Raw genomic sequence first — 14,579 nt, 5'->3', positions numbered from 1 at the left:
CTGTAGAGGTCCTTCTGTAGTGCCATGGTAGAAGAATTGAGGATGTCCCTGAAGTGCCAGCGTCGGTTAAAACATAAGCCACAGGCCCCAGTTATTGTGAAAACAGAAGAAGTTATCAACATGCACACATTTAACGACAGAAGGTTGCCAGGTAAAGAAACCATGGCATAAAGCTGGGAGGCCAAACACCCAAGCACAAACTGTCGTCTTTTTCCAAACAATTTAGCGAGAATGTTTCCTGTGGAAATATGCAACCTGTGCAAAATAAAATGAGTTACCTCATGCCGCTGTGTCTATGAACTAGAGACTCTGTGATCTAAGCAGTTGCAGTGATCAGACTTGATTTACAAGCATCATGGATCAACCAAGTTACACGGGGTTACACTGTTAATCATGGGTTCCTCCCTTCTTCTGAGTGAATGTTACATGCGCATTTTGTGGCTGGTTTCAAATGCAGTCCAGGGAGAAATTACAGGTTCCTTTCGAAGCTCAACTCTTGCCAGGAGATGGAATATCAACGCCCAAGAGGGCAACCAATAAAAGTGTCACTAAGAATATAAATATTTGGAAGCAGCAAAAACTGTAGTGTTACAGGAAACAGTACAGTCTTCTGAACACCCAGATCATAGAGATGATGATGTTACTAGCCCCCAACTAGTCAGTATAATTATTGTCTGAATACAGAATATGTGTTTATAGGATGTGAAAAAAATGTGATGAAAAACAAATTTGAATCCCATGGCAGATGGAATATAAAGCAGATATTCATTACTTATTTTTCTTTTTTTCTTTTCGTTTTTGTTTTTTGACAGTCTGTATCACTGATGGAGATAGAAATGTCAATTATCAAGGCAATAATGCTTTTCTTAAGTTCCCTAAGGCAGAAGATTAACATGCAACTCTACCAGATCCCTTCCTATTCCCCAACACCCTTTCTCTAACCCCATAAACCAAATTAAAAAAAAAATTGGTTCAGTGATTCTGAATTAAAAGGATAATCTTTTACGATCTTTATCTTAAGTTGCAAAAAAGGGCTGAGTATTGGCTGTGTGGAAGACTAAAACTTTCATTCTAACATTCAGATATAGCGATCCAAACCCTTGTTCCTCCTGTAAATGAACTTGATGGAGCATGGGCAGATCTCAGTGATACGAGAAAGGGGACTGTTCATCTAAAGAAAAATCTGTGAGAGAACATGGAAGTGGACTGCATTTATCAATACAGTCACAACGTTAAATGAACAAAATTCTTGAACAGTTTTTTTTCAAAAAATGTTCAGGTTTATTTGTGGAAATGCAAGATTTCTATGAAAATAGTTTTTGTATGGAAATTTTTGTAATACTTTTTATCAACAAAACAAGAACACGTGTTCCTGTCAGGGGTGTGATGTCAAGCATGAATGGTAGTGCGTGTGCACCACCAACGTTTGGTGAAAACTATTTTTATCAAGAAAAAAGGAATCATAGAAGAGAAATATTTTCAAGTTAGATAATATAAAAGCTAGGTGCACTACCACCACTGCTTACCATGCCACACCCCTGGTTTCCACGAGGCTGACAACATACTGTAATGTGTGTGTAAAATGGTAAAAGACACAGACCTCTTGACAACATTGTGATAACAGTTGAGTGCACACAGTTTGCTGTTTGAATCCAATGCACAAAATTAAAAAAAAAAATCATTAAAATTATGTTCATTTTACTTTCAGCTTTGTCTTTCATTTTTCTCTTGTATGTGTAATGAATGCACCATACACTCTTTACATTAAAAGAAGCACACATCCTGAATATTTCTAGGTCATCAAGGATGGCCACTTCCCAACTACCTGAAGAAAAGAAGAAAGCTTGGGGGAGGACCTACTCAGATCTAGAAAAAGCTGGACTGGGATATACAAAGTAATCTTTGGGTTCAGAGCCATTAAAATAAGATGAACAGTAGCTCTAGAGGTGACAGACATGATATTACCTTTTCTATGGGTGAATATTGACTTTGTACATTGGGTTGTATAAGACTGTACAGTGATCACTGATATTTAAAGTTTAACTCATAACCTATTTCATAATGCCTTGTACATGGATAATTCAATGTAACTCAGAAAACACAGAGTAAGAGATAGGCCTAATATTATACTTAGTAATGATGTGGCATAGATATTCACATACCAATAGGAACTTTTTAAAATGATAAATTATAACATATACTTTGCTAAGCAAAACAATTATAATCAGAACCACTAAGAGAAAGAAAAAAATTAAAAAGAAAGCTCTGTGAAGTAGTTTTTTAACTCATAAAATTTGCATAATCAAAGTGCCTGATATCTAAATTAGATTAAAATTAAATATCCAAGTGCATTCTAAATTTCTAGACTCATGGTTATTTTAAGTTAAAATTCATATGTCAATGATATTATCTCAAAATATAATTTTAGTTGCACAAAGCACTGCTAAAAATCTCAGCATTGGTTTGTTTGGTGGTAAATATCCTCAAATAACATACTTCATTAAAGTTCAGATTCTGGATAATATTAAGCTTTTTATCAATCAGATTCTCATTTGACTTTAAAGCATTTTGAAAATCAGTTTCCTATTATATATTATCCAATCTTATATGATAGACAGGAAATGACAACTTTATTTTTAATTAATCAGGAATTATTTAGATTTTTGCAAAAATTTGACAATTATTTAATTCAATTAATGAACTTTGAAAAGTGTAAAAAACTTGCTGCACTCAACTTTACAAGTAATATAGAATATATAAATAATGTATTACTTTTTATCAATGTTCTAAAAGGTATCTACATTATTGCCAAAACAGATACTTTTCTACTCCTGGGCTTATACAATATGAGATACTAACCTTAATTCTCACAAAATTATAATTACTTTCAAAGTAAAATTTAACTTTTAAGGAACATCTCTTCACTGGGAAGGCAGTATACTGGAGTAAGTTTATTCTCTAGAATACACTGAAGTTGCAAGAAGGAGAGGAAGAGAACATTTTTTCTAATCAGCAACATAACCTGAGACTCTCGGTCATCAGTGGAGGCACATATACCACAACTAAATAACCCTAATCAGGATGAAAACACTAAAGATTTGTATTCCCATTTAACACACCTAAATAATCTGTACCACTTTAAGAACACCAGAGAGATATATTCAAATATTTACAACTGAACAACTCTAACCACTATGGAACCCTAAGAGGATACACACTATTTTACAAATATGTGAAAGGGATAATATTTTATTGATTGCAATGTTTTAAATATTTTGCAATTAAGTTGCAAAATATATTTTTAAAATATAATGTCCTTACTGCTATTATAGAATGAGTATATCTATAAAGCACTAATGATTTCAAAGCATTTTTATCATCACAATGCTTTTTAAATGCCCGTTTGTTAAAAATATAATTATGTAGAAGAATGTATACAACACATGTGTGCAACAGAATCATGGAACCTAACTGTAATGTGGTCCCAAAGTACTTGTTCAGAGGAAGTAGGCTGTTCCATGTATTCAGATTATAGGCTTATTCTGGCTTATTTATAACTCTAAGTTATAAATTTAAGCAGAATACTTACATAGAGAGAAAAGAATACCTAGTCATTTTAGAGAACAGGGTATGAAAGGTACAAGAAGAACTTCAACAGTGTGTGACCAAGCAAAGCGTGAATAATAATATGGACCAGGCTCAGCTGCAAAATTTGTCTTTGGGTTTAAAAGATAGTACAAAGGCAGTGAGGACTTTATTTATAACAGCCCTCAGTGTATCTATAATTTGAGTCACACTACTTCAATATGGACTGATGGGCCACTGTGTCTGCAGCACAAATATTAATGCAAGATTCATTTCCACTCTCACCTTCTGGTGATTCCCCTTGTCTTTCTCCATGGTGAATCTCCTTCATGTCTCTAGCATATCTTCTCCCTTTCCTTTATTTACTCTCTATTTTTCGTGTCTTCTTCTTCTTTTTTCTTTTTTTTTTGAGACGAAGTTTTGCTCTTGTTACCCAGGCTGGAGTGCAATGGCGCGATCTCGGCTCACCGCAACCTCTGCCTCCTGGGTTCAGGCAATTCTCCTACCTCAGCCTCCTGAGTAGCTGGGATTACAGGCACGCGCCACCATGCCCAGCTAATTTTTATTTTTATTTTTATTTTTAGTAGAGACGGGGTTTCACCATGTTGACCAGGATAGTCTCGATCTCTTGACCTAGTGATCCACCCGCCTCGGCCTCCCAAAGTGCTGGGATTACAGGCATGAGCCGCTGCGCCCGGCCTCGTGTCTTCTAAAGAAGGGGTGCCTGAAGTCCATTTTTTTTTTTTTTTTTTTTTTTTTTTTTTTTTTTTTTGAGACGGAGTTTCGCTCTTGTTACCCAGGCTGGAGTGCAATGGCGCGATCTCGGCTCACCGCAACCTCCGCCTCCTGGGTTCAGGCAATTCTCCTGCCTCAGCCTCCTGAGTAGCTGGGATTACAGGCACGCGCCACCGTGCCCAGCTAATTTTTTTTTTTTTGTATTAGTAGAGACGGGGTTTCACCACGTTGACCAGGATGGTCTTGATCTCTTGACCTCGTGATCCACCCGCCTCGGCCTCCCAAAGTGCTGGGATTACAGGCTTGAGCCACCGCGCCCGGCCTGAAGTCCATTTTTATAAGATAGTTCATGTCTGAAAATGCTTTCAATATACCCTTATAAATAATTAATAGTTTTTCTAAGTATAGAATTCTAAGTTGAAAAATATTTTCCTGGATAAATTTGAAGGCACTCTACTGTTGCTTTTTTTTTTTATTAGTAATATACTGAAGAAAACCTGAAGTTACTCAGATCCATGATGCTTCCTATGTGATTTTTAAAATATTAACTCTTTCTTAAGTTTGTATGATCTTCTCTTTAATTTTAGCATCCTGAACAACCCCAATCATAGCCATGTATCTACTTTCATCCATTGTGCTAGGGTCATGCTGATTTTCAAATTTTTAGTTTTAGGAAAACTCTCTGCACTATTTCTTTGATGATTTTTCCTCCTTCTTTCTCTGTTCACTCTAAACAACTCTTCTTTTAACATTGGAATTCTTGAACTTTTGAGTCTAAATTTATTTTTGCTCTCCTAATTCTCATTTTTTTCATTGTTATCTTGCAACTATTGTGTTGAGTTTTTCATTTCGGCCAAACTGTTTTAAATTATATGAGTTCTTGTTTTAATGGCTGTGATAATATCTTACATCTTTTAAGACATTGCTAGTAATCTTTTGCTATTCCTTCTTCCTGAAAGATGTTTCCTTTCAGTTGCATTATTCCGTTTGCTTAGTTAGATTTCTGTCTTTCATATTAGAAGTCTTCTTCAGATGTTTGTTAATTTTAGCATCCTGGTTATGATGAAGAAAGAAAAACTAAAATCTGTTTTTGAAGCTCCATATCCCTCTACAGCAGGATGGGGAAGAATACTTACCTAATTTGAGCATTACCATAGATTAATCCAGGTGGCCTATTTGCTAAGGAGTCATTCAAAATGTCCCTGTCTTAGGATCTTTCCTTTTGGACCTGTTAGATTCTACTGAGAAGTGTCTTTTACTTTCCTGGCTAGAGATTAAGGCTCCAACTGCCAGTATTCTGCTAAACATCAATTAGGAGAGTTTAGGATCTCTGCATTCTGCATTCGGAATGATTGTGGTCATTTAATCAACCTATTTTAAGTATAAGACTCAGTCTTTCAATTGAATCTGGCGTTCTCCTTTAGAGAGTTGCTGGATTTGCAGACGGCAAGTTCCTATGAGTGAAGAAGGATATAATACAGGATCCACTATTTTAAGCTACGCTGAATGCATCTGCCTTATTTTAAGCCCCCTCTTATACGACCAGTTATTAACGTACTTTGTACAGCTGGTTCCTCTGCTTTTTGAGGATTTTGTGGTGTAACTGATTGATTCTCAGCTTTTTCCACTGCCCATTTGGGATTTTGTTCTTTCAAGTCTACTTAGGTAACTATAATTTTTTCGTGTGTTTTTCTGCTTCTAAAACGTTGTTGAAATTTTCTCCTTTCTTATTCTCATTGTTCTTGAGGTTTCTGTATTTAAAAATTCTTTCTACTGTAATTGTCATAGTTGAGTAGGGAGCAAAATTAGATTAATATATTCAATACTTCATTGTTACCTGCAATAAGAGCCCTTTCTTTAAACAAAATATTATGCAGAAATACATCATAGGAGGCACATAAAAATTAGAACTCTGGTTCAAATAGAGTCAAGACAGAGAAGATCTTGTTCTTGCAATTGAGAAGAATATAATAAAATATAGTAAGTCTTGACAATATTTTCTTCTCACCAAATAACTTTCTAATTCTATATATAAATAATACATTTTCAGAATAAAATGAATCTATGAATTTTAAATCACAAAATGAAGTCCAAGAACATTTTTGAAACCAGGAAAATTTTATTTTAGCATCTGTCAAATGATGATAAATTTGGAAGCCAGTGTAATGTGTACTCTAACGGCTGAGGTCTAAGTCAACACACTCCAATTTCTATTTTATAAAGCTAAAGAAACATGTGTTACAATGTAGATAAGGAACACTTCCTTAGTGAACCACACTGAACAGTAAGATTTTAAGACTCCTTTTTAACACATTGCATTCCACTGTATCTTGCTTTTGCATTTATTATGATGTTAAGAGACATTAAACAAATATGTTTCTGCTTCTTTGCAAAGAATTATTAGTTTTCTTACATTTCAACTAAAAATTTCTATATTATACATGCAAAAAGTGTAATACTCTTTTTAATATATGCAAAAAGTGTAACACTCTTTAATATCTAATGTAACATCATTAACACATTGAAAAATCTCTCCTAAATTTCACTAATCTTGATCAAATCCATGTTAAAGGCTTTGAAACTACACTTAATTAATCCGCCTTATTTAATGTCTTCTCTCATACTATTAGTTATTAATGTACTTTGTACAGCTGGTTCCTCTGCCTTTTGAGGATTCTGTGGTGTAACTGGTTGGTTCTCAGCTTTCTCCACTGCCCATTTGGGATTCAACTCTTTCAAGTGTTCTTAGGGAACTATAATTTGTTCATGTGTTTTTCTGCGTCTAAACTTTAGTTGAAATTTTCTCCTTTCTTCTTCTCCTCGTCCTTGAGGTTTTATGCACTTAAAAAATCTTTCTACTGTAATCGTCATAGTTGAGTAGGGAGTAACATTAGATTCATACATTCAATACTTCACCATTACCTGGAATACATTTGTGTTCTATAATGTTTTAAGGAATTTTTTTAACATTTATCTTTTGTCTCAGCCTCTAATTTAAGGCCATTAAATGACCTAAGATAGCTGCTGTGGCTCCAAACATTGTATCCACATTTCTATCAGAGGAAGTAAATAAAAGGAAAAAGAGTCTTGCTCTTTCCCTGTAAAGATACTTTCCCCAATGTTCACATTCCTCTAATCAGAAATCAGTCATATGCCCATCTAGCTGGAAAGTACAATGGGAAATATGGACTTTAATTCAGACGATATTGTGCCAGATAAAAGCCAGGGGTTCTATTAATAAGGAAACGGTGTAAACAGACATGAGAAAACAAGTTGCAGCTTCTGTCATTCTTGGTATTTTCTGGTCTCTCACTCCAGCTCATCAAACTCTACCTTATTTTGTTGACTCCCTACTTTGTTCATGTACTGTGCTGTCTATGTCAACCATTCTCTTCTTCTCAGATTCACTCATATCTTGTTTTCCTTTATATTTCCTATACCTCTTTCCCTAAGGGAAACCTAGATTTTCCCTTATGATATCATTTGTCTTAAAACATGATAAAAGAGAGAGAAGTTGGCAATCTCTTTGCTCTGCAGAATATCTTTCATTTAGTTATCAATAAATATGTACCTTAACTATTACTCTAATTTTCAAGATTTTTTTCTTTAAAAATCATGATTAACATTGTCTTGTGGCCTGCCACCGTTAATTATGTATGCATTCATTAATGTTAAATAAAATCAGCAGACACACATTATAAGCCAGATTTTGTGTTAGATAGTTGGTATACAATGATGATCAGAAATAGACATGGCACTGACTCTCATAGTTTAGACGCTAGAAGAGAAGAATGAGCTTTATTAAATAAGCTACTAAATACATAAATCTAAACTGAAATGTGCTGTCATAAGAAGTTCTCTACTAGGGGCGGCAGCTCATGCCCATAATCCCAGCAACTTCGGGAGGCTAAGGCAAGCGGATCACCTGAGGTCAGGAGTTCGAGACCAGCCTGATCTACATGGCAAAACCCTGTCTGTACTAAAAATACAAAAATTAGCTGGGTGTGGTGGCATGTGCCTGCAATCCCAGCTACTCAGGAGGCTGAGACAGGAGAATCACTTGAACCCAGGAGGGGAAGGTTGCAGTGAGCCGAGATCGTGCCCCTGGACTCTAGCCTGGGTGAAAGTGCAAGACTCTGTCTCAAAAAAAAAAAAAGAAAGTTCTCCTTTTAGTTAGATTCTGGTGAATAGTGAAACTTCCCTCACTAGAACCCAAGCAGTAGAGTTTAATAGCTGAAAATATGAAAAGTTTGTTCGTCTTTATAAAGGGCACACAGAGAATTATCTAGTTGTATACTGCAATACGTTATAGGTTTTTTGTTTTTCTCTCAGGAGTATCTAACTTATATTGGCTTTAAACCTTGGCATAGGGTAGAATTCTTCCAAGTATGGAGATATAAACTATGCTATTAGTACATTAGTGGCCTCCCATTACTCAGTTTGGCAATTTCCCACTATATGCAACATATGACACCATAACTTTACCTAAACTCTTTTCTGACCTATACTAGTCCTATTTATATTGAATATTTTCCTTTGTGCTTACATAGGTACAATAAAATATTTCAATAGTGCTTTTTAAAAAGTTTCTTGCTTTTCTTGCAAGGTAGACGTTAACTGTGCTGTGACAATTGACTTTGGAACACACAGAGTCAAGGCTCAAATATTTAGCCTTTTCCTAAAAGTTTACAGAAAAGTACATTTGAGTCTTTTTCCACAGGTAATGGGAAGTAAAGGTATATGGTTGTACAAGAGTTTATAATAAGGGAACCTTATTTTGACTAGAGAAATGGAGTAGACTTCTCTGAAGAAGTGATGTTTGCCTTGAGATATGAGTGATGAGAAGCAAGTTCTCAACAAGAGTGTTTCCCAGATTCTGAAAAAGTTTGCATAAAAGTTCTGTGATAGGAGGAAGCATGGCATGTTTTGAGAAACTGAAAGACAATGTTGATAGAGCACAATAGTATGACCCTATGTAATAGGAGATGCATTTAAAATACAGCTAGGGACCAGATCTTAGCAAGGTCATACAGATTACCTTTGTGATATGATCCTTATCCAAAAGGCAATGGAAAACCGTTTAAATCTCTTACTCAGAAGGAAGATTGTTAGATAATATCTGCATTTTGTAAAGACCACTCAGACAGGAAATTGGAGAACAGTTTAAAAGGTACCACAGTGGCTAATGGAAGATTTTTTTAGCAAGCCATATCAGTAAGTTCCGGTATGACATGTTAGTTTAGATTAGACTCAATGGGTAGCAGCTAAGATAAATAGAGAGAAACAGATTTAAAAAAATAATTAGTTGGCAACAATTCACATTTCATGGTGATTTAAATAATAAATATAAATATGGCTAACAATTGTTTTTCTGTAACTTATAATGAGTGCTTTGCATAAATTAACTCCTCCCATTCTCAGAACAAACCTATGAGGCAAGAACTGAGGTTATCACCATTGTATAGATAAGGAAATTACTGACAGGAGAATTTAAACAAATTTCTTAAAGAATTACAGTTTTCAAACCCAGCCAGAATGACTCTGATATTCTTACACTATATTTGGTCACAGTAACAACTACAATGACATTGCAATGGCTTACCAAAATGAAGGCTCATTTCCCGTTCATGAAAATGCTGCTGAGGGTTTTGAATGTCTCTCTCTGAATGTTGTCATCTGTGATGGCTCAAAATCCAGGCTGCTTCAGTCTTTCAGTTACCTCATCTCACCATGAAGCCTCCTCCTTGGTCACTCTCAGGGCCATTTGGCAGGACCTAGTCACATGGTCCTCACCTACTTCAAGGAGTTCACAAGCACTGTGGGGAGTTGTAGTCTGGAAGGAGAGGACAAGTGATTTCCTGAAAACTAGTGATGCCAACAACACTATGCAAATCTGTACCAGATTTATGGCTTTCTCACCTGCTATTATCATCAACTGAAATAGGAAATAGAATAAAATTTAATAACTTTTTAGATTTGAATGGAAGAGGATGCATTTAGTTTTTAGAGACATCTTTGAAAATCTAAGCAAAAATATTTTGTAGGAAATTAATCACAGTGCGTGAATTAGAGTTTGGTAGAAATACATGTATATCAAAGTCAGTATCTTAGAGATATTAATTGAAGTAGTGAATGTAAACAAGATTGTGTCAGTAAAGAATACCTTGTAAGAATAAATGAGGGTCTAGAAGAAAGCATTGACCATCTCTAAACTTTAACTGTTGGGTAAGAAGGGAAGGTTTATATAGGAGATAGAGAAATAAGACTATGACATTTAAAACGTTAACATTTTTCCATGCTACCCAGAGAGAGATTGATAGAAAATTGACTGCAGCCCTTAAAGCCCTACAGATGGAAAATGAAGATTTTCTCAGTTTCCTTGCTGTGGGAACATGATTAAGTTACACTAAGCCTGCCTTTGAGAAGAAAAGTAATGGCATTTACATTGTAATACTAAGAGTATCTGGGAAAAGCATCTGCTGGCAGCTTGGGCCATTGCTGACAATGGAATCAAGCTGAAGTCAGTGTCATATACTCCTAAACACTGGGTAGAATATTGTACTGAAGTCATTTGGGCACATCACTTCTAGAACATTAACCAACCAACCCAGGCAAAGAGGGTTGTTAGCTTAGTCTTCCCACCATTGCTTTAAGTAACACAGATCCATATATTATTTGGAAGTTGCCATACTGCACGATAAGGAATCTCACTCAGCGGGTCAAATATGGTTGATGCTGGCCTAGGAGATCTTCCCTATCTATGGCATGATTTTCTGTGAACATGTATGGAAGGAATGCCTGATCTCTACTTATATAGAGATCATATCTGTACTTATAAAGAGATCTACAAGAAATAGAAAAGGACGAACAGGTTCCTGCTGTTAAGGCTGTGTTCGGGAATGGTTTTAGAATGACTATGCCACTCTAAATACTACATTTTCTACTGTTCAACCAAGATTGCATATTGGTGTAAAGGTGTGCAGGTATCTTATATGATTTTTTTTTTTTTTGGTAATTTGCTGCTGAAGACTGGAGTGCTCAGTTGGTGAAAAATACTGTCTGCTTAGACCACTGAATAGATAGATACAGTCAGATATATTTACAAATTTTCAGAGAAGCTCTGAGACTATGAAATAAAATTCATAGAAAATAACAGTTATAGTTATTTTACTATTACTATTGTTGTGTAGAGGTGAGATCTTCCTATGTTGGCCAGACTGGTCTTGAACTCCTGGCCTCAAATGATCCTCCTATCTCAATGTCCCAAAGTGCTGGGATTACAGGAGTGAACTCTTGTGGTTGACCCAATAACAGTTTTTTAAAGCAAACCACCACCACCATCACCACCACCACCAATATTGTAACCCATAATAGTGACCCAGTAACTATTCTGAGGCTCTTTGCATCAAACTCATTGTGGTAACCCCTAGATCTACCCACATCTTTGCTTTCAGTGCCACAAGGAATGTACTCTCACCTTCAGTTATCAAACTCTGAAATTACTGTCTCTGAACAAAAGCTCCTGTTTTACCTTTTTTACTTTTTCATTTCCCCAGAAGTCTTTTACTCTCATTTTCACCTCATGTCTTCACCATTCTCAAGCTTTTCAATAATTTCATTATATTTCTCCTTCTTCTATTTACCTCCAGGAGAAACACAGTGGAAATAAGAATTGGCAGAGACAGAGACAAAAAAGAGAACACGTATGATACTCTGTCTTTGGAAGCATCTGGTTTAAACTTAAAGTTATGTTACTCAGAGTTGTTTATATTTTTTTCTGATGATTCTTATTCATTGTTTTACACTGCCACAAATATCTCTTAATAGATGTTAACGTACTATAAATTATTTATATATTCTCCAGTTAGTATTTAAGAATGTTTTAAGTTATAAGCTGTGCTAGTATATGTACTTTTGTATAAGTCTTCTGATATTCTTGGATTAAAATTTTATATCTGTACATGTGTATCACAGCCTTGGTTTATGTTTATGCAACACTGCCAAAGCTGCTGTACCAATCAGCACTTTAACAATCAAAATATAACAGAATCTGATAGTACATTCCTTCTTCAACCTGTGTTCTTGTCAGATTTTTTAAAAGGGTCTTGTTTATCAGATATATGCAGATGCCATTGTGGTCTTGATTTTCCTTTTGCTAATGATATTTTCCAATGTATATTAGCTACATATGTTTCATATTTTGTGAAATGTCTATTCAAGTATTTTATCCATTTTCCCATTATTTTTCTTAATAATTACTAGAAGTCTATGTAGTATTGATATTATCTAATCTGTTATTTTATTTTACTTGCTGTAAATTTGTCCTTCATACATGTTACCTATGTACAATTCACGCCCTGCATATCAGTATTTTAGTCAACAACTAACCACGTGTCTGGCTATGGTCCCATGAAATTATAATGACCATATCATGTAGCTTAGGGGTGTAGTAGGCTATTTTATTTAGATTTGTTCTCACGGTGTAGATGGTTGTGATGTACACAGTAGAACGTTTGCACAATGGCAAAATTGTCTAACGATGTATTTCTCAAAATGTATCTCCATCATTAAGTGATACATAACCGTATTTTTCACTTTCTTTAAAGTGTGTTTTGATGAACAGAGTTTTGCCGATTTTAATGTTACCAAATTTGCCATCTATTATTGCACTTTTAGCAGTTTTGATACACCATTTAAAAATGTTTCCTTAAATAACAAATGAAATTTATTTATATGCTTTTCTAAAAATTTTAAAAATTTAGTTTATGGTTTCAGTTTTAATTCAAATTCAGTATGTGCATTCATTTTTTCCATCTGCATGACCATTTGCCTTTACTGAATTTGTTGTCCAGTATCCTCTCTTAAGTGATCTGTGAAGCTACATCTGGAGCATATCAATATTTCACTTGTACATGGATCTATATTTGGACTTTATTTTTAATTCATTTGGAAAATTTATTGTTCATACTAGAAATATTGCACCAATTAATTACTATAGCATTAGCATAAGATTTTATTTTATTCCAGCAGAGAAAATCCCCCTATTTTGTTATTTGTCTTTGGAAGTAAGTTAGTACATCACCTACATTTCAGATTAAACCAGTCAAGTTACACAAACATGTTTATCATAACTGTTGGAGTTTTATTTGGAATCAAATCATATCTCTGTATCAATTTGAAGAGAATTTGTATTTGTTTACTATTATCTTCTTATCCACAAGCACTTGTCTTTTAAATGTCTTTTTAATAATTTCTTACATAAAGTTCTCACACATATTTATTTTATTTATCCCTAGAGAATTTATAATTTATAGGTGTTGTAGCATTTGTAAATATTGTCATTTAAAAAATGCGATTCTTATATTGTGCCCTGCTTGGATAAAGGAATGCAATTTATATACTTATGTGTGTGTATTGTATAAAATAAAATAATATATCTTATGTATATAAATATACTCAGCCACCTTGCTAAACTCTCCTTTTATTTCTACATATTTGTTTTTACATTATTTTGGATTTTCTATGTAAACAGTCACATGATATGACATAATGAATGTCGTGTTTCCTCTTTCAATCTTTTCTTCTTAAGCTTCTCCTTTGCTTATTGAGCTGTCTGTAAACTCTAATACAATGTTGATTCTAATACGTACTGGTAAATATCTCTCTCTTTTCCTAACTTTAAAGGGAATGTTTCCAACTTATGTGTCATTACTCATTTTGCCTCAGTCTTTTGAGATTGTTTCTTACAGCATTATCGTCACCTAATCATTTCCCCTTTCTTCTCAGCACTTGTCTAGATCTCCAGTCTCAATTTATTATTCACTACTCCTGTACATACATCTCTTTTCATGTCTACTGATGCCATTCTCTGGATTATTTCATCTCTAGTAGTGATTTTATATTATAAGACTCACATGTATTAACAATTTTGTGACCCTGTTCACAGTCATATTAGAATAATTTTGGCAGTCATGTTCTTAGAGTTTCAAAAAAACTCTTAAAATCATTCATGACCTGCCACCTTAAATAAAATGTTTAAAATGAATGTATCCACAAGCACAAAGACTGATTTTCCTAGTCAAAATGAAAGTTTTATCATGCCTACCTTTGGAGAAAAGTTCTCAGTTTTTCAATGGGCAGCATAAACACAATAAAACACAAACAGTGTTTTATTGTTTGTCACATAATTTATTGTTGTGTTTGCAAAACAAGTTCAAGGTTTAGACTTTCAACAAGTATTTGTTGAAGAAAAAATAAAC

At 34.5% G+C, this 14,579-nt stretch overlaps 1 protein-coding gene across 3 annotated transcripts in view; it reads left to right on the top strand.

The window, feature by feature from the left end:
• GRIK2 (glutamate ionotropic receptor kainate type subunit 2) overlaps positions 1–1,707 on the top strand; it is a 712,929-nt gene extending 711,222 nt beyond the window's left edge. For 2 of the 3 annotated variants that reach the window (XM_012438407.3, XM_064360817.1), the window contains exon 16: positions 7–1,707. In XM_012438407.3, coding sequence (XP_012293830.1) covers positions 7–171 — 165 coding nt within the window. In that variant the 3' untranslated portion in view covers positions 172–1,707. The remainder of the gene's footprint in view (positions 1–6) is intronic. The other variant, XM_064360815.1, reaches the window with a different exon arrangement.
• The last annotated feature ends 12,872 nt before the right edge of the window (positions 1,708–14,579 follow it).

Source organism: Aotus nancymaae, unplaced genomic scaffold (assembly GCF_030222135.1).
Source record: "Aotus nancymaae isolate 86718 unplaced genomic scaffold, 86718_ANA_hifiasm-v0.15.2.pri h1tg000040l, whole genome shotgun sequence".
Lineage (NCBI taxonomy): Eukaryota > Metazoa > Chordata > Mammalia > Primates > Aotidae > Aotus > Aotus nancymaae.
This window is presented reverse-complemented; position numbering and strand designations above follow the sequence as displayed.